This window comes from Puma concolor, chromosome C2 (assembly GCF_028749965.1).
Source record: "Puma concolor isolate L17-30 chromosome C2, mPumCon1.1.hap2, whole genome shotgun sequence".
NCBI lineage: Eukaryota > Metazoa > Chordata > Mammalia > Carnivora > Felidae > Puma > Puma concolor.
In genome coordinates this window covers 71,619,185-71,645,034 of record NC_141675.1, presented here as the reverse complement: position 1 = coordinate 71,645,034, position 25,850 = coordinate 71,619,185, and the positions used below count along the sequence as shown (strand labels likewise).

Below are 25,850 nucleotides of genomic sequence, written 5' to 3'. Positions count from 1 at the left end.
CTCTAATCGCAGCTAATTTTTATGTTTTTCAAAATTCTCCCATCTGGTTGTTTTCCAAACGAACTTGCAGTGGACTGAGTTTAGTCAAAATGCACTTACTAGAAGACAGGAGGTCTCTATGATCCTGCCGGTGGCTGTGTCTCACCAGCTTTCTGCCTCTCCATCCTAGTCCCCTTGACCTCGTTCCTTCTTATTTCAGAAGAGTACATATCCCTTCTTCTGTTCGAGGCTGATTCCTTGCCCTAACTGTGGATTTCATCACCTGTCATCACTTCTTTACTTCGATCAAATTAAAAACCTGCTCAGGTTTTTCTATATAAATAAAAATAGCAACAGCAACCTTTCCTGTGCTTTTAATCCCTTTCTTTGGCAACTTTTCTCTTCTCTCCTAAGAGTTCTGACAGGTATAATTGTCCTCTCCTGGTCTTCATTTTCTATTCATTCACTGCATTCTGATTTCCGTTCCAATATTCTACTGAAATGGTCCTTTCCAAGGTCACCTGTGGTCTTACAGGTCAAATCTAGTTCTTTCTCGACCTTTTGTAGCATTTGCCACTAGGAACAGCTTCCTCAAAACATTTAAAGAAATTTTAACTCAAAATAATGCATATAGAACAAAGGGCATATAATGAAAAGCAGTAATCACCTGTTCTCTCTTCCTCTTCTATCCCTTCCTTTTCTTCTCCATTCTGCCTTCCAACTCTCATCTTGTGTTGGCGATAGTTTTACTTTGACACTGTTAAGGTTGATCACATTTTTGTTTATTTGATAATCAAATTAAAATTTCTGTTGCTCTATTTATAAGGTTGATTCCAATTGTTGAAAGTTGACATTCAGCTTTTGCATTACTATGAGTAGGGAACTATTGTCCACAGTAGAACTGTTTTCTTCTCTGTTTCCAATGTCTCGATCCCATGCTACTCAAAAGCGAAGTTCAAATGGATGACCCTTTCTTGAATGCCACCAGTTGCTCAAAATCATGCCCTTTTTAGTTCGTTTCATATGTGGATTTTAACTTAGAAATAATCTTTTGTTTTTCCTCGAGTTTCTGATACTTTAAAAACATAGGGAGAAGAATCTTATGAATTTATAACAATTGCTATCTTCTTAATCTTTGTTTTTATTGCTTACAATCCGTTTTATTTATCCTTATTAGACCCACTGATTTCCTATTCTAGTTTGGACTAGTTGTTTCACATTTGGACCCTGACTTCATTGTGCAGCTTATTGTATATCCTAGAGTTTTTCATTGCTTTTCTTCTTGTGCCTTCTTTTTCTTACATAATATATCTTTATCATATCCCCATTTTCCCCTCCAGTGCGTCGCACTTTCCACTGTGTAGAATCCCCCCTTTATTCCAGATCCCTCCATCCTCCCATGCCCTCTGGGTTTGCTGCAGCGATGTCAATTTTGGATTTCTCTTCTTCGCTCTCTGGCTTGGACAATGCTTTTCTAAATATACATGTTTTCTTCCTGTCTTTCTATTTTCCAATCTTGTTTTATTGAAGTACCTCTTCACATTACTTGAAGGAAGAAAGAATAAATATAAATGTACGTTACAATACATCTCTCTCTTTAAAATAAAGTGAAGGAGTAACAAGAAATAAATTTTTCTGAGCCCTTGTATCTCTAAAAATGTGTGTATTATGTTTTCTTATGTGACAGTTTATTTTCATGTTGAAATTTTCTTTCCTAAGAATGTTAAAGGCTATACCTCATTGTGTGTGCATGTGTGTGTGTTTGTTTGTTTGTTTTTTTTTTTTTTTTGTAATCTAGCATCGCTGAAGAGAAATCTTACTCTGATTCTTACTCTTTTGTGGGTGACCTACTTTAATTTTGGAACTTTTCTCCTTGGAAGCTTTTAGGCTCTCCTTTTGATCCCCAATATCTGAAATTTCACAGTGATGGATGTGTTTAGTTGTGCCTCTTTTCCCATTGGCCTTGGTCAGTGCTAGTAGTTCCTTTCAATTTGCATATTCCTGTTTCTCTTGAGCTCTGGGGATTTTCTTTGATGCTGTTTCCTTGATAAAATTCTTTTCTATACTTTCTCTCTTTTCCTGGCAATTCTGGTAGCCCTTGCCTAGACTAGCTGGATCGATTCTTTATATTGCTTATCTCTTCTCTCTTTCATCATTCCTTTATTTCTAAGAGGTATTGAATTCTAACTCTATATTGAATTTTTTTACTTTGGCATTTATGTCTTTAATTGTTAAGGGTCTCTTGTTTTCTTACCGTTTCCTTTGCTAGTATCTGTTCTGTAGGCTATTAGTTTAGAACATGAAATCATGGACTTTGGGGTCAGACTAGTCTTCAAATTGTAGTCTCACTAGTTACTAGATGTATGACATTGGAAATATATCCTAACTCCTCTCTGCCTTATGATGAAGAAGATGATGATGTCACTAGTAATAGTATGTGTAAGACATTTAGAAAAGTTTCTGGTACCTGAGATGGTTCTTAATACTGTTGACTTTTCCTAGGGTGCAGTGAGGCGTGGTGGCTCAGGATTGACCCCAGCTCTGCCACTTACTTGTGGCTTTGGGCAAGTTTTATCCTATTTTATTAACTTTTCAGTTTGAATAACCTTTAACTTACAAGCTGGTTCCAGAAACACTACCAAAAATTTCTGCATGTACCTCATCCAGATTCCCCAAATATAACTATATTTTATAACTATAGTACAATGATCAAAATCAGAAAATTAACACTGATAACAATAATATTATCTAATCTACAGACTACATTTCACCAGTTGTCTAATGGGGTCCTTTTCCTGGTTCTAGGATCCAATCCAGGATGAAATTTTGCATGGGGTTGTTATGTCTCCTTTAATCTAGACAGGTTGAGTTTTTTCTTTGTTTTTTACAATCTTGCAATTTTTGAAGAGTAGTTTTGTAGAATATCCCAATTTGGGTTTGATTGATGTTTTCTCATTATTAAGCTCAGATTCTGTGGTGTTTTTTTTTTGTTTTTTTTTTTTGACACAAATACCACAGAAGTGATGTTGCATCATTCCTCGTGCATCATACTGGGAAGGAGATGATATGAAAATTTTGCATCATTGGTGCTGTTGACTTTCGTCACTGGTTAAGGTGGTGCCTGCCACGGTTCTTCTTTATAAAGTTACTATTTTTCTTCTTGTGTTTAATAAGTATCATGTGGGGAGGTACTTTGAGACTCTGTGAGTATTTTATTTCTTATGGTATTTTCACTGAGTAATTTTAACATCCATTGATGATTCTTTCCTGCAGTGATTATTACTGTGGTGTTTGCCAAATGGTGATTTTTCTGTTTTAATTATTCTTTCTACCTTTATTAGTTGGAATTTTACCTTAAGGAAGAACTTTCTGCTTTCATTCAATCACCATAGATTATGGATTCTTATTTTATTCTACGGATATAATGTATTATTATCATTATTTATTCCGATGTTTCTGTTGTCCCAGATTTGAAAAGTGTGAGAATCTTCAAACTGGTGCCTGTGTCCTTTTAATACATCCCTGTAATTTTTGTCATGCTTCCTTAATTCCTGAATACAAAAATTCTAGGATTTTCTTATATTTTCCCTATGCTAGCCACTTCTTCAAGGAGCCAGGTATACTTCTATTGGAAAATGGTGTTTAGAAACCAAAATCTGAGTGCAAGGCATACTCTTTGCTACTGGGATGTTAGTGTTTCTAGATGATCTCAGTGGCAGAGCTAGTTGTATATATTTATGTGTACACACATTTATATATACTTATGTGCATGTATGTTGAAAACTGAGTTCAGATTGAAACTTCCAATTTCAGTACAATAGGACAGTGTTCGTTCTAGCCTTTCATCTTTTCTTAATGTTTAATTTCTTTCTGGGATAGTGAAGAACTTAGGCACTCATTAACCACAACTCACTCTCTCTCTCTCTCTCTCTCTCTCTCTCTCTCTCTCTCTCTCTACATAGTTTGGGGATTGATAAGCTACATCCCCATGAAAAACCTACTAACCAGAGGATAATATTTGTGTATTGTTCTTTTTGTCTTTAGCATGATATATAGTAAAAATATTGCTTTAAAAAGTTACTTAGGTTACATAGATGCTGCCTGCTATAAGGTTCTTGTTTTGTAAAGTTACTATTTTTCTTTTGGTGTTTAATAAGTTTTGTGGGGGTGATACTTTAAGACCATGTGAATAGTTTCTCCCCCCCTCCATTCAGTATTGTTGTGTTATTCATTTTTTTATACAAAAGATTTGTTTGTTTCTGTTTGTATTTTGAGTCCTCCCCAATTCTTGTTGACTTTGATTCTTTTTCTAAGTTTGTGAAATGTTAATATAGTTCTAAAAGTAAGAACTATACAAAAATGTATACTTAGGAATGTATATCACATCCTACTATAACTTGTAGTCCATTCTCATATCCCTATTATTTATACGTTTTAAGTGATCTTACTATCCCATTCAGTTATTTAATGTATTATCTGGTTTGTCAGTTAAGGGTTTTTTATTTTAACGTTTATTTGTTTTTGAGAGAGAGAAAGGGAGAGGGGCAGAGAGAGAGAGGGAGACACAGAACCTGAAGCAGGCTCCAGGCTCCGAGCTGTCAGCACAGAGCCTGATGCGGGGCTCAAACTCACAAACCATGAGATCATGACCTGAGCCAAAGTCAGACACTTAACCAACTGAGCCACACAGGCCCTCCTCTGGTTTGTCAGTTTTTAATGGCATTCCAGCTAAATTACCTATTGCAGAATCAATGGGCTTGTTCTACTTTCCTCTTCCTTTTTCTGTTTTTTGTTGCATGATTTCCATTCTTTCATCCTGATCTCCACGTGTTATTTAGTTTTTGATCTAGAATTATATCTATGAAAATACTTACCATCAGCCCTTTTGCTGAAGTTTTCCCAGTCATTTTTTGGTTGAACGAAGCTCCAAAAGATTCCTCAAGCAGGACTTACACGTCCTGAGTTCCTAAGGTTGTGTATGTTGAAAATGTTTTTCTGTAGTCCTGACCCTTGACACAGGGACAGTGGGCTATACATAAAATCCTTGGTTGACACTTTCATTACGTGTCATTAAAAAAAAATGCTTCTCAGCTACTGCCTTGTTTTACATATTGTGGATGCCATTCTAATTCTTATGCATTTGTAAGTTATTTGGTCTTTTTGCCTGGAAAGCTTGAGGCTTTTTCTTTTCTTTTTCTTTGAAATTGCATACCTTTTGAAAAATGTACTTCAGATTTGATTGTTCTAGGTTGATTTTCCCAGAAACCTGGCGTGCCTTTTCAATATGTAGATTCAGGTCTTGATTTACTTTTGGACAATTTTCTTGGGTTGTAATTTCAAATACTCTATTTGAATATGGTTTCAAATATTCTATTTGGCTGTTTTGTTTTTTTTGTCTTTCAGGGGCTCCAGTTTTACATAAAGTATTCCTTCTTGTCCTCCATTTCCATTGCTTCCTCTCTGAGCTTTTAAGATTTTTGTCTTTATATTGTTTTATTTTCTAAACTGCTTTTCTGTCTTTCTTCGGTGTCTCTTAGTACATTTTCATTTGTGTCTGTTTTCCTTTGGCACGCATTTACTTCTCATTTTTGATAAAATTCTCTTTTTTCTTTCCTAAGTTTAATTACCCTTCTTTTCATTTCTTACTCTTTTGTGCATTTTTCCTTGTACCTCTTGGATTCTGATTGAAGGTGATAAGGTGATGTTTCAGATTTCCAAACAAATGACTATATTAGTTCAAATTGGAGTATTGTGTTAATGGTTTTCTTCTGTTTCATATGTTTTTTTGGGGGGGTGGAGTTCATTGGCTGAGATGTGTTAATTTTTTTGGTAATAACTTTGTATAGAATTGATTAGTTTTCAAAAATAAAATAAAATAAAGAACTGACTAGTTTTCATCTGTTCATTATGAGGATTTGGGGTGCTTTATGAGAGTCTTAATTCAGTGACAGTCTCTTCTGTGACCGTAGCAAAGTTCAGTTCTTCAGGTTTTTTTTTTTTTTTTTCTTGTGGTTTGTATGTCCTCTAATTTTTGTTGTTGTTGTTTTGTAGGATGCTAGCTTTTCCTGTTTTGTTGTTTCCCGCCCTTTGCCTCCCATGTGCCAAAAGGTGCCTCTCCCTTCCTTCTTGTCTTTTTCTCCTCCAGAAGCCACTTTGCTGCCTCAGATCATGTGTACATTTAAGCCCCGTTTAGTAGTGAGTGCTCTGCTCCACCAGATCATGTTTTAGTGTTTACAAACTTAGGGTGGGTTTATTTTTCCTGGTGGTGGTTTGAAAGCAATTTTAGGTCTGCTGCTAGCTTCCTCTTCTCTCTTTCCTGCAGAAAGACTCTCTTGCTTACTGTGAATGCATGTGGCAGAAGTGTGAGTGAGTGCTCCCTGGGATTTGATGTTTTCTCCATTTTTACTTATAGTTATGTTGAAGTCTGGGCATTCTGTGCCTTCTTGTTATGTGGAAGGCATGGCTTTTGTGTAGTTTTATTTGTTTTCCTTACTGTTCTGTATTGTTTATAGAGGGTAGATGGGGACACACAAGCCCAGGTACCTGCTGCCTAGCTATCTGGAAACTCTTGGGCAAGTTTTTAACTCTCCTGAGTTCCGTTTCCTCATGTGTAGAACGGGGATGGTAATTATACCTACTTGATGGAGATTTCATGAAGATTACACGAGATAATATATATGAAGTATTTAGAACACCGCTTATCACAGGAATGCTAAAAAACATTAGTTGCCATGATTGTCATTTTGTTATGGACGTAACGTTGGCTTGAAACTTGTGAATAGTGTCTAATGTTGGCTCTTCCTGTAGTACCATGTGCCTCGTCGTCTTCTGCCTTTTCACGGACATGCTTTGGCTCCTGTACCATCTGTTCTTCAGGTTTTACTGACTTCCTTCTGTTGTCATGCAAACGAGCCTAAGTAAAACCCAAATTTGAAACCAGCCTTCCCTTGACCCACTTCCCTTTCTCACTCTCCACCCTATATGTCTGCTCCCTGCCCTGTCATAGAACCCTTCTAAACATTTGCCTATACTAGTTATCTCTGTTTTCACATCTCCCGTTGTCTCGCCAAGCCCCTCCATGTCACCTCTTAACCCCTCTATTGAAATGGTTCTAGCAAAGTTACTCAACCTCTGATTTTATTTTTTTTTATTTTTATTTTTTTCCAACGTTTATTTATTTTTGGGACAGAGAGAGACACAGCATGAACGGGGGAGGGGCAGAGAGAGAGGGAGACACAGAATCGGAAACAGGCTCCAGGCTCTGAGCCATCAGCCCAGAGCCCGACGCGGGGCTCGAACTCACGGACCGCGAGATCGTGACCTGGCTGAAGTCGGTCGCTTAACCGACTGCGCCACCCAGGCGCCCCTCAACCTCTGATTTTAAATCCAAGCATTACTTCTCTGTCCTGACGTTACTCAACCCCACAGTAGCATTTGACCTGGTGAACAACTCTTTTTTTTCTTGTCGTTGTTAGTATTGTTTTAAATTTTTATGAGATACTTCAGACATAAAAAAGCACAAAAATAAGATAATGAACCTGCATATTTGCCGTCAAGCTGAAAGAGTGAAAATTATCCATTCAGTTGAAGCCCCCATGCATCCCTTCCCAAATTGTATCCTCTCCTGTGCTCCTAAGTGTAGCTACGGTACTGAATTGATATTTATTGTTCCATTACTTTTTTGTACTTTTGCTACATACTGTTTCCTTATGTAAACTGTAGTGGCTCTTCATATTTTTAACTCCCATATTAAAAAATTATTGTTATATATCTCCTTTTGCAACTTGTTCTTTTCATTCAGCATGTTGTTAGAATCGTTCACGTTGCCATGCATGGCCCTGGAATGTTTATTTTTCACTACTGTATAGTGTTTCATTGTAGGAACAGACTATGATTTATGCATTATCCTGTAGATAGACACTTCAATTATTTTTACTTTTCAATGTTACTAACAGTCCTTCTAGGAACATGCTTTAAGAAAAAATTTTTTAATGTTTATTTTTGAGAGAGAGAGACAGAGTGTGAGCAGGGGAGGTGCAGAGAGAGAGGGAGACACAGAATCCGAAGCAGGCTCCAGGCTCTGAGCTGTCAGCACAGAGCCTGAAGTGGGGCTCAAACTCACAAATGGTGAGATCATGACCTGAGCTGAAGTTGGACACCCAACTGACTGAGCCACCCAGGCGCCCCCTAGGAACACTTATAGATATCTCCTTATACGTATGTTTCTGTTTGGTGATATGTAGTACAGTTCCTGGGTCATAATGTATCTAATTAGACTCTTCTTTTGAAACACTTTATTCTAGCTTCCATAATACCATACTTGTCTGGTTTTCATTTTATTTGATGGACCAGACATTTTCAATCTCCTTTTCTTGATCCTCATTCTTACTACACGGTTACATTATATTGTCCCAGGGCTTTGTCCTTAGCTCTGTTCCATCTATCCAGCTGCAGCTTTGATCTACTCTGACTTATCCCCCGTGCTAATTCCAGGTTGATTTTTATCAAATGCAATCCAGTCATGTAACTACTTTGCTTTGAGTCCTTCAGGGGCTCCCTGCTGCCTCTGAAGTCCAAGATCTGTTTCGCCATTAAGCCCACTATGTATCTCAAGTCCTTCTCTTCTCCAGAAGACTGTCTCTCTTGTGATTCCTCAATAGGGCAGGCTGGGCTTTTGCTTACAGTATTTCCTTACAGTATTTCTTCTGTTCACAATTTTCTTTCCCCTCACTCCTTACCTGCCTGGTAAACTTTTGCTCATTTTAAAAGATTACTTGATTGTCCCCTTTTCAGGGAAGCCTTCTCTGACACATTCAGCCAGAGTTAAGAAATTCCTTTTTTGCGTTCTCTTGGCAGTGTATTTGTTATCTCCATTATAATACTTGGTTCATTTAGCCAACAAATCTTTACTGATTGCCTGCTATATGCTACAAACTGTTCTAGATCTATTTATTTACTTACTATTTTATTTTTAAGTAATCTCTACATCTGACGTGAGGCTCAAACTCACGAACCCGAGCTGCACACTCTACCGGCTGAACCAGACAGGTGCCTAGAAGCTGTTCTAGACATTGGAGATAGAAGAGTAAACAAGACAGGTCCTTATTTTTAAGGAGTCTACATTCCAGAAAGTACAAAAGAGATAAAAAACCAACCAAACAGTGTCATTTCAGATCATGCTAAGTGGAACTAGGATAAACCAGACGGTGTGGTAACGTGTTAGAGAGTATGTGTGTGCAGAGTAGGGGAGGATGGCATTCAGTGAGATGCCATTTGAGTTAAGACCTGAAAGATAAGAAGGAGCTAGCCATGCAGAGAACTGAAAGAAGAACATTCCAGGCAAAAGGAACAGCAAGTACAAAAGCCCTGGAGCTAGAATGAGTTTCATTTCTCATAGTTCTGGAGGCCGAAAGTCTGAGATCAGGGTATTAGCATGGTTGGATTCTGGCAAGGTCCTCTTCCACGTTACGGACAGCCAACGTCTCCCTGGATCCTCACATAGCAGAATGAGGAGGGTGAGGGAGCTCTTGGCCTTCTTTTTATAAGGACAGTGATTAATCACCTCCCAAAGGCTCCACCTCCAGATTCGATGTCCACATACAAATTTTGGTGGGACACAATCCTTCAGTCCAAAATAGGGATGGAGATAGATAATTTGGGAGCTACTAACTTGTTGATTATTTTAAAGCTATGAGGGTAAAATAATGTAGATGGAGAAGACGGCCAACGGTGGAGCTTTGGATGTTGCAGAGTTTAGAGTATGAGAAGTCAGGAGGTAAGTGGGAGTCACAGAAGACAATAGAAGGGAGTAGCAATGGTGTCATGCTGCTTAGAGTTAGAATGTGGTGAAGCCACAGATGTGAGTTTGACCACGAGGTCACGTGACTTTGGCAAAAGCACCTTTAGGGCATTCCAGTGGTCAGAAGGTAGAATTTATCGCCTTACTTTAATTACCTGCTTATATATCTGTCTCCTCCTCTTGAGTGTGTGCTGGGTCTTTTCGTTTCTAGGGCTTAGCCTGTAGTAGATGGTGAATGAATGTTTGCCTACAGGCTTGAAGTTTCTGTCAGTTCAGGGAATATAATCGTGTGAATAACAACTTAAAACACACCGAGAGAGGCAAATGCATTTTAGTAGAGGTACACAGTGCCTCCCGAAGCCATCCTGATATAGTCAAAAGGGGCTTGCTCTCAATACAGAGGGCCTGTCCCAAGCTCTGGCTCCACTTCTCACCCCAGCTGAAGGTGCCAGGGGCAAGTCCTCCACCGTCTCCAGATTGAGTTCCTCAGCTGTCATGTGTGGGAAATAGTAACAAATTCCTCTTACAGAAAATTTTGTGAGCAGCAAATGAGCTGATGCACAGGAGAGTCCTTTGCAAGTAAAAAGATACTCTGCAAGTGCTATTTTTGTAAAAATAACTGGATTATCCATTTCATTACTGACTTATAAAGTAGATTAGATCAGAGTGCAATAAAACTCATATTTAGGCAGTGGCGTATGAATGGCAACAAGTTGGGGGAGGACATAGATCACTGGAAAATGCAATACTTTTCCAGAAATAATAGGAAATTCAGATTTTTTTGGCTTTGTTCCCTCATCTTTCCCAGATAAATCATTCTATCGGAACCAAAGAGTAGACTCTTTTACTTTAAGATCTAGTAGTCTCTTTACCCCACTGTTGCATATATCTGAAAAAATAAAATGTAGGTAACATCGCTTGGGTTTTTCTCCCCTTATTTCTGTGTTTTTAGTGAGTACATTAACTCAATTTGACAGATTTTCTTCATGGTGATTACTCATTTCATTTTACTTCTAGGGTAAAAATCACGGTAAGAAACTCCGAAATTACTATGCAGCAAACAGTTGTCCTCCTGCTGCCAGAATGAGCAGCGTGGTGGAACCTGTGGCCACCCCAGCGGTTCCGGTCCCTCCACAGGTGAGATGCGTGTGTCAGGGTGGAAGTTGTCCTGTGCACAAGTGGTCATGGATGAAATTTGTCATCCATGAGCCCATCAAGGTACAGTTGGGCAAATACTCCCAAAAGGTTCTCCTTGGTACTTTTAACTCCTTGAACTGTAGTGCTGGATGTAAAGCTTGCCAACATCCATAACCCTCGAGATTTCTCATTGGCTTTGGTTGCGATGCATGAAATGATGAAACAAATATTGGTACATGTACTTTTCTCTAAGCATTTCTCAAAATTCTGGGTTAAATAAGTCTGAATGTCTAGGCTAAGCTCTGAATGAAAAGAGAGGTTCTTAAACACTTATATCTTTATTATAGTTAATCCCCCTGACTTCCTGTTTGCCTTCCAGCAAGGTCAGTTTTCTCAGATTACCGCTTTCTTACCTCTATGGCGAGAGCCTGTATAAACTTTATCTGGACTTTGGTGTAATGACACATACTGGTGAGCCAAGTTCTTTCACTCTTTAGTAGGTAAAGCAGGTGTTTGAGGCAAGAAATCCTGTACTCGGTAACAGTCTCTGAAATATGGATTGTGTTCCTTCATCTGTCTTTGTCCGTAGAACAATACATGGTCATAGATAATAATAACTCTAATTGAGCACTTACTATGCCAGGCACTCTGCTAAGCACTTTTCATGCGTCACTTCATTCAGCGCTGGGACTAAGATGAGGTCAGGGATGTACTTGACTTAGGCACAAAAATTAAGAGGGAGCCAAAACAGTTATCAAGATAAATATTTTAATGTCATATTGTAAAAATCCAAAATTAATTTGAAAAAATCAGTAGTAAACAAAATGTCAACAACTTAAAGATAGGGTAGGTATTACTGATTTTTCCTTCTGCCTTGGCTGCCATATGGCTTGGCATGGCGCTATTCCTGATCCTGTCTGTATTTAAAATTTTGATACTTTGTTTACATTGATTTCTTTTGGCATCAGGTTTGATTTGTAAGAATGTTCCGTTAAAATATTATTTATCTTGATGGCTGAGTTTTTTGATACACCCTTAAATTTCATGCCCATGGCAAATGCTTATCTTGCCTCATTCTAGTCCTGGACCCTGATTGCATTTAGTGCTTCCAAGAACGTAGAGGTATTGGCCTTATTAGTGGGCATGTAATCCATGGGCCAGCAACATTTGTCTCAGCTGGACATTTATTAGAAGCTCAGGTAAGCTAAGTAACTTGTCCATGGCATTACATGTTTTGTGAATTGGTGGAACAAGAATTTCTTTTGACCTTGGACCTCTACTAACCATGACAGCATAATTTTTCTTGTCTGAACATCAGTTTTCCAGTATTTGAAGTGTGGACAGCCATTCCAGCTATCTTTCCATCCTCACGAGTTTGTGGGGTAAATGAGAGAAGGTAAAAACAGAGTCAAAGGACAGGAAAATACCCAGACAGATTTTCAGGCTGAGCAGTTTACAGGGCCCTTATTCCTCAAGGCTGCTCTGGAATGAGATGGTCACTCCTGGCTGGGGACTGTTTTCAGCTGGTGTCTGCCTCCTGAGCAAACAGCCATCACCTTCTTTCACAGCTTAGCCCTTTGTGATTTTTGGAGACAGCTATCCTGTCCCCAGAAAATCTTTCTGACCAGATGAAACAATACTGTTTCCCTCAGTTGGTCCTAATACGATATGCTTTCCAGGCTCCTTATTATGTATTTTATTCTCCTCTAGCCAAAATCTAGTTTGTCTTTTTTTGTTAACCGTATTTATTGAGTAGATACTATCTTCCAGGCACTGTGTTAGGTTTCTCATAACTCGTTTCTCAGCTGAATACAGTTGTCTGAATCTGTTGGTTATTTTTCCCCAGTTACATCTGTAGCTAATTTTTAGACTCTTTGGGAGAGGGGCTCATTTGTAAATATATGTCTGTATATCCCTTCTGCATTAGGTAGCAAGCCCTAAAAGCAGTAGGCATTCATTAAAGGCTTGCTGATGGATTCTGGATGGACTTTACCTTTCTGATAATGTGATATTAGGCCTTATCTGTACTGCCCTGAATCTTCTATGTTTCTTTTAAAAAATTTCTCCATGGAGATAGCAACAAGCCATTAACCAGTTCGGTACATAGGTGATTGTAATACAAAACCACATTGTCTCTCAACATTTTTTTTTTCTCTCTGTTGTTGTTGCTTTTTTTTCTGGAATGAATTATGTCCTTTCCTTATAAAGCCGAATGCTGTGGTCATACCATAACCTTTGTTTATCTTTCAACACTTAGAGGGAACTTTGAAGGAAAGAAGGGAATAAACTTCACATTTTTTTTTTTTTTTTAACTTTGTCTCTTGTGTCTTTGATGTCAGATGGGCTCCTTTAAGCCGGGAGGCAGAGTGATCCTGGCCACAGAGAACGATTACTGTAAGCTCTGTGATGCCTCCTTTAGTTCTCCGGCTGTGGCTCAGGCTCACTATCAAGGGAAGAATCATGCCAAGAGGCTGCGGCTGGCGGAAGCTCAGAGTAACTCATTCTCGTAGGTATTGCCACTTTCTCTGAGGCCAAAGTGTTGTGTAAGACTGTCTAGAAAAAAAGAGTTGAAAGGGATCCTTGTTTAGAAGTCTGACTCTTTTAAAATTTCTTTTCTCCAGGGAATCCTCTGAGGCGGGTCAGCGGCGGACCCGGAAAGAAGGGAATGAGTATAAGATGATGCCTAATAGGAGGAATATGTATACGGTACAGAATAATTCAGGTATCCTGTGGATTTCCACATACCTTGGCTACATTCTGCAGATGGTCTTCTTTATTTTTATTTCCTTTAATGGGAATAAGTAGTCCTGAGAATTTGGGGCTAGCTAATTGTTTTGTTCAATTGTCTACTGGCTTTTCAAGTTGGCATTTATTTCCAAACATTTATTTATTTATTTATTCATTCATTCATTTATTTATGCTGAGGTATATTATTTATTTTTATTTTAAGGTCTCTGATCATAGTCCTTTATACTGCTCCTGGTGTTTGCCTGCTGAGAAATGTAAAATGCATTATAAAAATGGGCTGTTTGGTTTAAAGTTGTACAATGTTAAATCTTCATTTTGGGGGGAAAATAAAGATTATAGCAGTGGCTTTTAAGTAGGGTGGTGAATCAGATTTATTGGGGGAATTTTTACAAAATACACATGCCTGAACCATGACTTAGAGATTTTCAGTCAGTAAATTGGGAGTGGGACCCAGACATATGTGTGGTTTGAAAATGCTTCCTCAGTGATTCTCATATACACCTTCAGTTTAGAACTGCCACTTTAGAGGAATGTTGTCTGCATTTTCTGATTATCTGCAGTAGGGAGAGTTGAACTGAATAGTCCTTCATTCTCTCCCCATCACAGCCTCCAGTGCACACACATATCAGCAGAGGTAATTCACGTGAACAGTAAATCAAACAAAAAAACAAAAAAAAAGTTAGTTGGAAAGGCAAGAGAAGCATAGAAAAAAGGGACATATAGAAAGCACAATGTAATAGGATTAATAGAAGTTCAGATATATGTCAGTAATTATAGTAAGTGTAAATTTACTGAGGTCCCAGTTTAAAGACAAGTGTTATAAGATTAGATAAAAAATTCAGCTGAAAGGAAGCTGAGATAGCTGTATTGATTTTAGATAAAGTAGGGTGCCTGGGTGGCTCCATCAGTTAAGCATCTGACTTCGGCTCAGGTCATGATCTCACAGCTCGTGAGTTTCAGCCCTGCGTCAGGCTCTATGCTGACAGCTCAGAGCCTGGAGCCTGCTTCAGATTCTGTATCTTCTTCTGTCTCTGCCCCTCCCTTGCTTGCACTCTGCGTTTCTCTCTCTCTCTCTCATAAGTAAACATTTAAAAAATTAAAAATTACATAAAATAAACTTTAGGACAGATGGCAGTTTAGACTATATTCTCTGGCCAGAATACAATGAAATGAGAGGTCAATATCAAAAAATACGTTTAAAAAAATGTTATGAAATTTCCGTTTGGAAATTTTAAAATACTTCTAAATGACTCATGGATCAAAGAAGTAATCATACTGGAAATTAAAAATTCTTAAAACCAAACAGTAATAAAAATAGATTAAACTGTAGGATTCAGTGAAAATAATATCTTGAGAAAAGTCTTAAGTATTTCTTACAGTAGAAAAGAAAAGCAGAAAATTAATAAGCAGTGGTCCAACTTAAGTCAGTTACATAACTGAGTATTGACCCAAAGAAAACAAAAACACTATTTTTTAAAAATGTTTATTTATTTTTGAGAGAGAGAGGAAGAGAGAGAGACAGAGCGCTAATGGGGGAAGGGCAGAGAGAGAGGGAGACAGAATTGCAGGCAGGCTCCTGGCTCTGAGCTGTTAGCACAGAGCATGATGTGGGGCTTGAACTCACCAGCTGCGAGATCATCACCTGAGCTGAAGTTGGATACTTAACCAACTGAGCCACCCAGGCACCCCAAAAACACTATTTTGAAAAGATATATGTACCCCTGTTTATTGCAGCATTATTTGTAATAGCCAAAATATGGAGGCAACCCAAGTATCCATTAGTATATGAATGGATAAAGATGTGGTGTGTACAGGCATGTGCGTACACACACACACACACACACACACACACACACACACACACTATGGAATATTAATCATAAAAAAGGATGAGATCTTGCTCTTTGCAACAACATGGATGGACCTAGAGGGTATTATGCTAAAATATAGAGAACAAATAGTTAGTAGGGGAGGGGAGGGCGGCTTGGGCAAAATGGTGAAGGGGAGTGGGAGACACAGCCTTCCAGCTATGGAATGAATAAGTCAGAGGATAATAGGTATAGCATAAGAAATATAGTCAATGGTATTATAATAGTGTTGTATGGTAACAGATGGCAGCTACACTGGTGGTGAGCATCGCATAATGTATAGAATCGTCGAATCACTATGTTGTACACCTGAAACTAAGGTAACATGATGTGTCAGGTATACTTCAATAAAAACAAACAACCCTCCCAAGGAGCACGTGGGTGGCACAGTTGGTTAAGCATCCAACTTTGGCTCAGGTCATGATCTCACGGTTTGTGAGTTTGAGCCCCACCGTGGGCTCTGTGCTGACAGCTCCGGAGCCTGGAGCCTGCTTCAGATTCTGTCTCCCTCTCTCTCTGCCCCTCTCCCCATTTGCACTCTGTCTCTCTCTCTCAAAAAACAAACAAACAAAAAACAAACAAAAAAACAACCTCCCCAACTTAAAATACATTAGTTATAATTTGGTTTACGTATAAATACGTCACATTGCATATTTTGAATTCTAAAGAATTTATTTATATAATTATAGATTAACTTTTTTCTTTTTGAGAGAGAGAGAGGGAGAGAGTATGAGTTGTAAGCTGAGTTGAGGGGCAGAGAGAGAGAATCCCAAACAGGCTTCATGCTCAGTGGAGAGCCTGATGCAGGGCTCAATCCCGCGACCCTGGGGTCATGACCTGAGTTGATACCAAGAGTCAGATGCTCAGCTGACTGAGCCACCCAGGAGCCCCTAGATTACCTTTTTTTGAATGCACAGGCTAATAAATTCAATTTAACATAGTTAAAAAAAAAAAAAGAAGTCAGTTATGTAAAAAGAAAATAAAATTATTAGTAATCCCACCAACGTTTTTGTATATGTCATTCCCATCTGTATACTTCTTTAAAATAGAAATGCGATTATATTTTGTGATATTCTTGTTTCACTTAGTAGCATATTATAATTACGTTTCCATGTAATCAAAGAGTTTTTGTTACTTATGGTGACTGCATGGATTTCCATTGCATCCATTACCGTAATTGTTCAAATCATGTGTTTGATCTCTCCTTTCCCCATATCCTCTGATAAAAACTTATATGAACACTGGTCATAAATAATGTCCTTGTTGACAAATCTCCGTGCAAAAATTCTCAGTATTTTCTTGGGATAATTCTTAGAAGTCGAAGTTTTGGATTAATGAGTTAGCGTAATCACAAAAGTTTCCATGTAATGTTTGGAAGTTAAACAGTTTTTAAAATTTTATTTACTTTTTAGAGACATTGCCATTTTGAGTTTGGGTTTGGCTCTACGGTAACCTTTCTGATGATAGTTGGAGGAATCATTTTAGCTTTTTAGATTGCACCTGTATAAAATTGTAATTTAAGAAAATCTGGGAATTTTGCATTCTTTTAAAGCTGGGAGTTCAGTGAATTTTATAATTTGAACTTAGAGTGACAAATTACAGTGATAATCAGCCAGACTGCCATCATTTATTGAGTAAATATTTTGAAGTGACTACACTACTTTCATCTCTTGCTTTAGCAGGTCCTTACTTCAATCCCCGCTCTCGGCAGAGAATCCCCCGTGATCTGGCCATGTGTGTGACTCCAAGTGGCCGGTTTTACTGCTCCATGTGTAATGTCGGGGCTGGCGAAGAGATGGAGTTCCGGCAGCATTTAGAGAGCAAGCAACATAAAAGCAAGGTGTCTGAGCAGCGGTACAGGAACGAGATGGAGAACCTGGGATATGTATAGTGCTTGTTACATTCAGAGAGAGCAGCTTTGCCTGCCTGGTGTTTTGCCTTCTGTCGACATGCCCTGCTTTTGTGGTCCTTTTGATATAAGTACATTCCTCTGCTTAATGTTAATATATGTAACCTGCAGTGGTACCGTGAGATGTCAAAACTGGGGAAGGTAAAGAATGTGCTTCTTAGGTCACGATGCGTTTTCAGGTCAGTTGTGTTGAGCTGCTTAGAGCATGTGACCTACCTACCCCATGAGAAATAACTTTTTATCTTGACCGAGTTCTGGTCAACTAGTAGCCTGATCACTTAGAGCTTTAACTATTTGAAAATTTCACCTTCTTTTGCAATTTTAGTTTTATGTACTGTTAAGAATATTCTTGAGTTCTTACTTCAGATAACGGTGACAACAGGTAAGCAGAGATTTTGGTTTCCCAAGGCTTCTTTGGAACCACCTCAACGCAATGCCTTGTCAGTAGGATATACTATTATTGTAAACTGCATTAGGGTCTTTCCCAGGACATGTTTTCCCATTATCATGTCTTCCCATTATTGAAATGCAGATTTTCATGGATTCATACACTTCCAATGTGCTTGTAGACTTCCAAATGGTGAAATTTCATTTCCAGTCATGGATTTCATTCATTTAAATGCCACCTTCTTCCTTTCCCCTCCTCTGCCCCTCCCCGTCCTGGTTGAATTAGCTTGTAAAATAAGCTCATTCTCATGCCCCAGCCATATTATGGGCTTTCCAAGCCCCCCATTCCAATATCCAGTGAGTGTAAGATAGATATGCTATTTTTTACAAAGATATTTTTCGGATGGTTTTAGAGCTATTCACTGATAATAACATGTACTTGTATGATGGTCTTGATCCTAAATTCAGTTCTCTTGACATTTGTTTTGGCAGACTTTTTTGATAAACTGATCCTTACATTGTACATTCTTTCCTGTCTTGCCAGTTTGTTGGCTGTCCTGAGAAAATACTACTACCTTACTGTTTCATAAATAGAGAGGAATTTAAAAAAAGTTAATCAAATTTTAGTAGCATAATTTCCAATAGTAAAATACATGAACTTTGGTTTCTTTATAATTTAGCTTTCTAAAAGATAATAGAAATACATTATGGAGTACTTTGGTATCTGATAATTACAACAGTATTATTATTTGTTTTCTTGTTTTCAAAATAAGAAGCTCTAGTGTATGGCTAGATTAACTAATGGAGTACCCTATGAACTTTCATTACTTGTATTTTATCTACTTACTATAGTTACATGGATAAGACTGGTGCTCATCCATAGTTCTTTTGAAAGGCCACATTCACCAGGAAGTTTATATTGAGTAGTATCTTTGCACTATGGTCAATTCACATTTGATTGCTTACATTACTAATTAAAAATGAAACTCCTTTTTCCCTTGGGAATTCTATAAGCAAAGAGATGAGAAGGAAATTATCATTGTCATTCTTTTCCTTTAATACTTATGAACAGGTTTTGAGCAATCTAGATATGTATTTAAAATTCAGTTTTGGGATTAACCTCTAGTTCAGTATCAAGTTGCCCTTCGGTTGAAGTGGTTTTTTGAAAAATAGTAAAATTGTTTAGTAATTTTTTTTCTCCCCAAAATAGAAGAATGAAATAACGTTATTGAGATTCTATCTAGACTTGTGACTCATAGTATAATCCTTTTATATAATTGATTTGTTTAGGGCAATTTAGAGCTTATTTCATTGGTCAGTAGGTTACTCATTTTGCTGCTAAGTATAATTTTTTGGTAGATTTTAATATAACAGTGCTGGCCACTTGGTTCTATAATTATTTAAAAATCTCATTTTTCCCTCTTTCTCTTTATGTCTCTGTGTGTGTGTGTGTGTATGTATATGTACACACGCACACATATATGTGTGTATATATTTATATACATATACACACATATGTTTATGTGATACCATAGAGAAAATTTCATTGGATCTTTATTTCAGATAACAGTAAAGGACTGTGAATAAGAATTTACAGTTTGTAAAAGTGGCATTTATCTATTTTCCATTTTTCCTTTACAAATAAAATTAAAGGAAGGATTTCACCCACTCTCCCCACTTAACAATCTCATTACATATGTACAAAAAGCAGTGGACTTAAAGGCCTTGATGTTTTTCCTGGCCTTGCACATTCAGGTTTCCAGTCTCCCAGTGCCCTTAATGGATGTTATGAATGCATAAACGCATTTTCTTTAAAGAAAAGTTAGATTTATAGTGTTATTTCTTACTTGCTCTATTTCTTTGCACTAAAAAAGAGCTATGTGTTTGTTTTATATGACACTTTAGATACCATATTGCCTACAATAACTCAGTTTGCTCCTTAATTTCCAAACTGTAGGAAGTTGATAACTTCCATGATCATTTATAGAGGTTACATACACATCCAAAAAACAAAAAACAAAAAACCCCACAAATCTCTGTGACAATGGGTTGTTTTGGGCTTGTTATCTTGCAATATTCTCCTATATTCCATAGGTGAAACAAAGGGTGACAGAGGTTGTCAGAAAGGAAATACCTAAATAAACACATCTCTGCATGGTACAATTTCTCACATTCATACATTCCCTGTAGACAGTGTTTTTTCCCCTGTCGAAGAAGGCTGTTGTTCCTGCTGCAGTGATAAGTGATCTCCATTGGTTTCATGTTGTGAAGTCCACTCCCGCTCTGTAATGTGCTTTAGAATTTGCACCCTGTGCTCCCCAGGAGTCATGTTAGTATCTTTTTATATGCTGTATACAAGGATGGACAGAGGCCTAAACAGTGGAAAATCTTGAGTCAAACAAATAGATTTCAGTAATCATCTGCAAGAACTCATAGCATCAAAGTCTCTTTTCTCTGTGAATATCTTTGTGTAAGATGTCATTCAAAGTCAATGTTAGAAGATAACAATTAGAAACTCTTAAGATATTGAGGGCAAGAAGTTGTAAAGGAAAAATTCCATGTTCCAATTAAAAGGTTGGATTGCATATGCCTTTGAAGTGTTTTTTTCAAAAGGTTAAGCTACAAAATTGAGTGTGCCATGTAATCCTTTTGACTCCACATTGAACAGAAAAATACTTTGTTGGTCTTGTCTTTGTATATTATGTACTGCAACTTGTAAATATGTGCATGTTTTTTTTATTACATTTGTCTGCTTGTCTCTTATTGCACTGGATTCTGCAAGATGAATAATATTTTATACCATTCATTTAGAAAAAGTAACTTCTCCAACTCCCTCATTATTTCCCCTTGTAATTAGTTGGTAAACTTAGAAAACCATTTAGGATTTTTGAAACCCTGAGATTGAATGAAGAATCATGGCTGTCTGAGATCATCCTTATGTTCCTCTGACTTAAACATGCTAAAGGGAAGCATGAAATCTTCCACCTTGTTTTATAAAGCTGTTCTATAGAACTGATAATGCTTGCTTATAGCTACCTATCTACACTTTCAATGAAGATAAATGGAGAAATATATATTTCATGTTTATATATAAACATATGTATATATATTTGGTTAAATCTTTCTCTGTAGATAGATTCTAAAGATTAGCGGTGGGATTTAGGATTTCTTCACTCCTGAATTGGCTGGGACCATGAGCAATGACAACTTGAGGACTGTCCAGTGACCTGTGTAAAAAAGAGCCTTACTTGTGTCAGGGGAGACATGTAACCGTTAGGCGGAGTATCCTCTACAGAGAGGTCTAGGGATGGTATATTTGGAACCTATTTTGTTTCCTTAATATCAGGATGTAGGCTGGAAGTGCTCTTTGAAGAACTTGGTGAGGCATATACTAAGAACAATAAAGCTTCCTTAGAAATAGAAATATTTTGTCAATATAGGCAAAAGTTTAATGCAGGCTTTTGAACAAATGCTTGAAAAATATTCCACCTTGCCAACTTTTTTTTTTTTAACAGCCAAATCATTGTTCAGGAGTTTCATACATAATAGTGTTTTGTTGTTGCTTTTGTTTTTTGGGTTTTTTTTTTTTTGGGGGGGGGTTGTGGACCTCTACCATCGTAAGTTATTACTATCGGTCTAGCTGAATGGACAAATAGCTGTGTAAATAGCTTCTCATACGACATTCCTACTGATAGCTCTTTGACCTTTTCTTCCCATTATGAATGGGAAGATCATTTGTAAACTCCCTTTCTGGGTAGCTACCAAAAAAACAATACTGGTTTGTGGTCCCATGTGACCCTGTCTCCGTTAAGCCCAGAATATGAGTGCCTTTAGCAAGTTTTAGCATTTTACAGAGAGAAGAGATGATAGAATTATTGCCATTAATCACAATTCATAAAACAGAAGCTTGGAATAGCAAAGGTCTGTGTGAATTGTGTTCTACGTCTTTTTTTTTTTTTTTTTTTTTTGCTTAGTGCAATTTCAATTTGATATTGAATAAAATTGTTAACATTATTGATCAGGAACCATACCCCTGAAAATAAATCCAGTTATCCCAGGCTGGCAATAGTCAGATTATTTTTCACCTTAATCTGTGTTACGTTTATATTTAGTGAATAGTAGTGTGGTGGGTTGAAAAGGGCTTGACATTGATGTTTGGAAGAACTTTTTTCCAGTGGTCTTTTCCCAACATGTCTATCCAGGAGAGAGGAGAGAATTATTTACTTGCAAATGAGATGTGTGAAGAGACTATCTTACCCTTGCCACAATACTTATCGTGTTAATTCATCTCTATGTTAAAGAAAGGATCTTCACAAATCAGGGGTGAGGACTTTTAAAACAAAAATTCCCTACTTCAATTAATTTAAAATTCTAAATTGCCTGGGTACTTTGAGTCTTTAAAACACACTGCTAAATTAATTTTATTGTAGAAATATTAACATTTTCCTCAACATTTTATTATGAAAAATTTTAAATGTACATTGCAGTTGAAAAATTTTACCATATATGCACCAGTAAATTCTACCATCATCATTTTACTAGGTTTGTATTACCACATGTCCATCCACCCCTGTATCCATCCATCCATCCATGGAGTTTTTTTAAAATCCATATTTCAGTGTAAATTTCAGACAGTACATTTCCCTTACACACTTCAGCATAGGTGTCATTAACTAGAGTTTATTATTTGTTTAAATTAATATCTTTTAAAAAGCAGTGTATTAAGTTGATAACCTGAACCAAATAACATGCATTTTTTTTTTTTTTCTCTCGTGAACTTTAGCTTTCTAGGTTTCTGTTTTATATGTGCGTAGCATAAAGGAAGACAGTTCTTTCCAACCTGACATTTTTTGGGGTTGGTCATTTTAAATGCTTAGTTGTCACACATTTTAAAATTCGATGATAAGAACTTTTTTCTTTACCCCTCTTCTATGATGTATTTTTGCTGAACTATGCAGCTTCTTAAAAAAACTGTAAATTACCAATTGGGGTTTATTAAATCAGTGTATACCTCATTTTAATCTATTGCTGCTTTTCTCCACGATACTACATCTCTGTCATTACTTTTACCTGCTCCACCAGAATGTAGAGAGGAGGAAAGTCAAACCTGTAGATGATTAGTGGTTTTAAACAACTTGAGAAGAACAGATTTTGTAGTTTAGAAAGTTGAAACCATTAACTTATTTAAGGACTTTGAATTCCCTGAGAATTGTAATTGTCCATGCTTCCTCTAGCCATAATTAGCAGGATCAAAAACGATTGTACTGTACAATGAGTTGTTGAAATTGTAAGCCTTAGTAAGCATCTTTAGCTTTACTCTAGTACTGTCTAGAAAAAAAGTTTTTTGACATATGCCTTTATTTTTATGCCAAATTTTTTTGTGGATAAAATCTGAAGAATTTAAGTGACTTGCTCCAGGTCATGAAGATTGAACAAATAAGTCAGAATTGAAACTTGACTATTCCTGATTCCTATTCTTGTGCTTGTATGATACAAATCATGGCTTTCAAAATAACTGAACATTCCTTTGGGGACCTTAAAATGAAAGTATGTACTTTTACTAGTTAGACTTTCGTTTTTAGGCATTTTACGATTCTTTGAACTTAAAGCTTTTTTTCATGGTCATGTTCCTCATCAAGCCAATGTAATTACTAAAAATCTCACTTCACTGTTGAATACTGACTAATAATGCAGGTTTTATGAGATTTCTTTTTGCATTTGAATAACCTTCATGACTCACTCCTTTTTCTTTTTCTATGTAAGTGCTTAAGTGACCCCCTCACTAGTGAAAATAAATGTTCTATATCACTGAATCAATGTATATTGTCGACATGATATATTTTTTTAAGGAAAAGTAACCCCATGTGTCAGGATGAGTGATATCCTAGGGCAAAGCACACATGAAGTTTATTTCTACTCTGCAAATCTGGCATTTACTGGAACAAAACTCTTTTAGAGCGGCTGGTCGTTGTTTTGCCTTCTTTGGTACTTGAGCACCTTTCTGTGGTTTTGTAAATCAGTGTGTCATTTTGTAAGAATTTCTTGTTAATTCTGTGTACATTGGCGTTCACCTTGTGGTATCCTCAGCTGACCATAATAATTTAGTTTGGGTATGGTGTGTCTGCTTTGAAATGCCTTACTAGAGCATGTCCGATTCTGCTCTCAAGCATTCCATGCATCTGCTAGGGCAATACGTTGCCTGTCTTGGATGTATGCTCTAGATCCAGAAGCAAAACTGATTTTGCTTTCACTGTTAAGGTTGCATTTTAGTGTAGTTATTGTTTTAAATTAGAGAATAAAATCATAAAAAACCAAGGGAGACTTTAGAACACTTCATTTAATGGCATGGCAAACTTTTAAAATTGGCTTTTGCTGTTTCACTAGAACAATATCTAGTAAAGGATATGGCTAAAAAGCGCCAGCCAGAACTGTCTGAAATTGGGGTTGTTTCCTAAAATTTTTTCTAAATGTCATTCAGGGGTTTAACATCTGTGTATGCTGTTGGGGCTAAGTGCCAGTCACTGACTTGGAAATCTTTGCATTCTGGGGCCATAAAATGGCAAAAGTATGGGATTAAAACCAATCAACTGTGGTTTTACACAACTGTGAATTGTGAAATTGAAATTGCTCTTTTGGTTTTTTTTTTTTTTTTTAGCATATCGAATATAGAAATCCAAAAGTTATTTAAAATTTACACTGCTTATGTTGATGGCTCATTTTGGCTGTGTATCCTCACTTCTGTACTGATTTCTGATAAAAGCTTGACATTATTATAACAGGCATTTTGTGTTCAATTTAATAAAACAGTTTCTGAGTCTTGTCTGCAAATTGTTTGGTTGTGAGTTGGAGATCACAGGGAAAAGGTACATTGTCAGCACTGAGGCGTTATTTTCAATGCTGATGGTCAATGACTAGGTTTCCCATTCATCAGTCTGCATATGATCTGCCAGACTTCTTGAACTGATACAGAGTATGTCAGCTCTTGGGCTTGCGGTAGAATTGACCTAGCTGCTCACACGACTTCTTCTGTACATCACTGGAGTTAGCCTGAGCCTGGAGCAAGTTCTTAATTTTATTGATGTATTTTAAAATTTATCTTTCCTTCAAATTCTAAGGAACTTTGGGCTTAGCAGGACCATAATCACTGCTTCTGAAAATAAACAATGTAAAAAGGGATCTACCCATTAATCTTTTGAGTGTTTCACATATAAAATACTCTTATAATTAGCTTATATATGCAAATATTGAGCTATGGTCATTTAAGTACTCTGGGTTACTATACGCAATGTGCTTTTGAATTTAAATACTCATTTTAAAAAGTAGATTATAGGGCTGGAAGGTGCTGTTACGGTTTGTTTAATCAGAATGCAAGACACATACACTTACTGTCGTGGGAAAAATTCTTGTGTCTGCACAAAAAAATGTTTCTGAATGAAGTGAATAGATCACATTGAATCTGTCTGTGTGTTGTAAAAATACTCAAGGCAGCACATTTTATTAAATCATCTCTAAGAGATTTTTAAGTTAAAAGAAGGCTATGATAATGGGCATCAAAAAAGAGAGTCTTTAACCACTAGAGCTTTTCAGCTTTTCTTTCTTCAGGCATTTCTGAAGCTTATTTGCTGAAAATCTATTCAAGATCAATTGCTGGGTGTTATCCTTTACAATTGCCTGTATGTAAAAGACTAGTAATGAAATTTCACAGTCTGTTATAAATTAATATATGATTGTAAAGAGATCAGAAATAGGTATTTTTGTGATGAATTTTAAGATTTTTATCATCTGAGTTGAAAATCCACCAACTTTTATTCCTACTTGTGGGATATTCACAAACTGTTGAAAAGTAGAAACCTACAAAAAGATGAAGACAGGCAACAATTTTGAACTGTAAATATTTAATAGGGATGTGATTATGAATCTTTGCCAAAAAAAAAATCACTTAAAAGTACATTGCATGGTGTGTAGATGCATGTGTGTATGTGTGTGTAAGAGAGAAAGATGTGGAGATACATGGATAGAGAGA

The 25,850-nt window shown here is 37.0% G+C and overlaps 1 protein-coding gene across 6 annotated transcripts in view; it reads left to right on the top strand.

Moving 5' to 3' along the window:
- ZMAT3 (zinc finger matrin-type 3) overlaps positions 1-24,655 on the top strand; it is a 32,799-nt gene extending 8,144 nt beyond the window's left edge. For 3 of the 6 annotated variants that reach the window (XM_086674762.1, XM_086674764.1, XM_086674763.1), the window contains exons 3-6: positions 10,796-10,996; positions 13,255-13,421; positions 13,537-13,637; positions 17,211-24,655. In XM_086674762.1, coding sequence (XP_086530888.1) covers positions 10,796-10,996; positions 13,255-13,421; positions 13,537-13,637; positions 17,211-17,422 — 681 coding nt within the window. In that variant the 3' untranslated portion in view covers positions 17,423-24,655. The remainder of the gene's footprint in view (positions 1-10,795; positions 10,997-13,254; positions 13,422-13,536; positions 13,638-17,210) is intronic. The other 3 variants (XM_086674765.1, XM_025913825.2, XM_025913826.2) reach the window with 3 other exon arrangements.
- Positions 24,656-25,850: the final 1,195 nt, after the last annotated feature.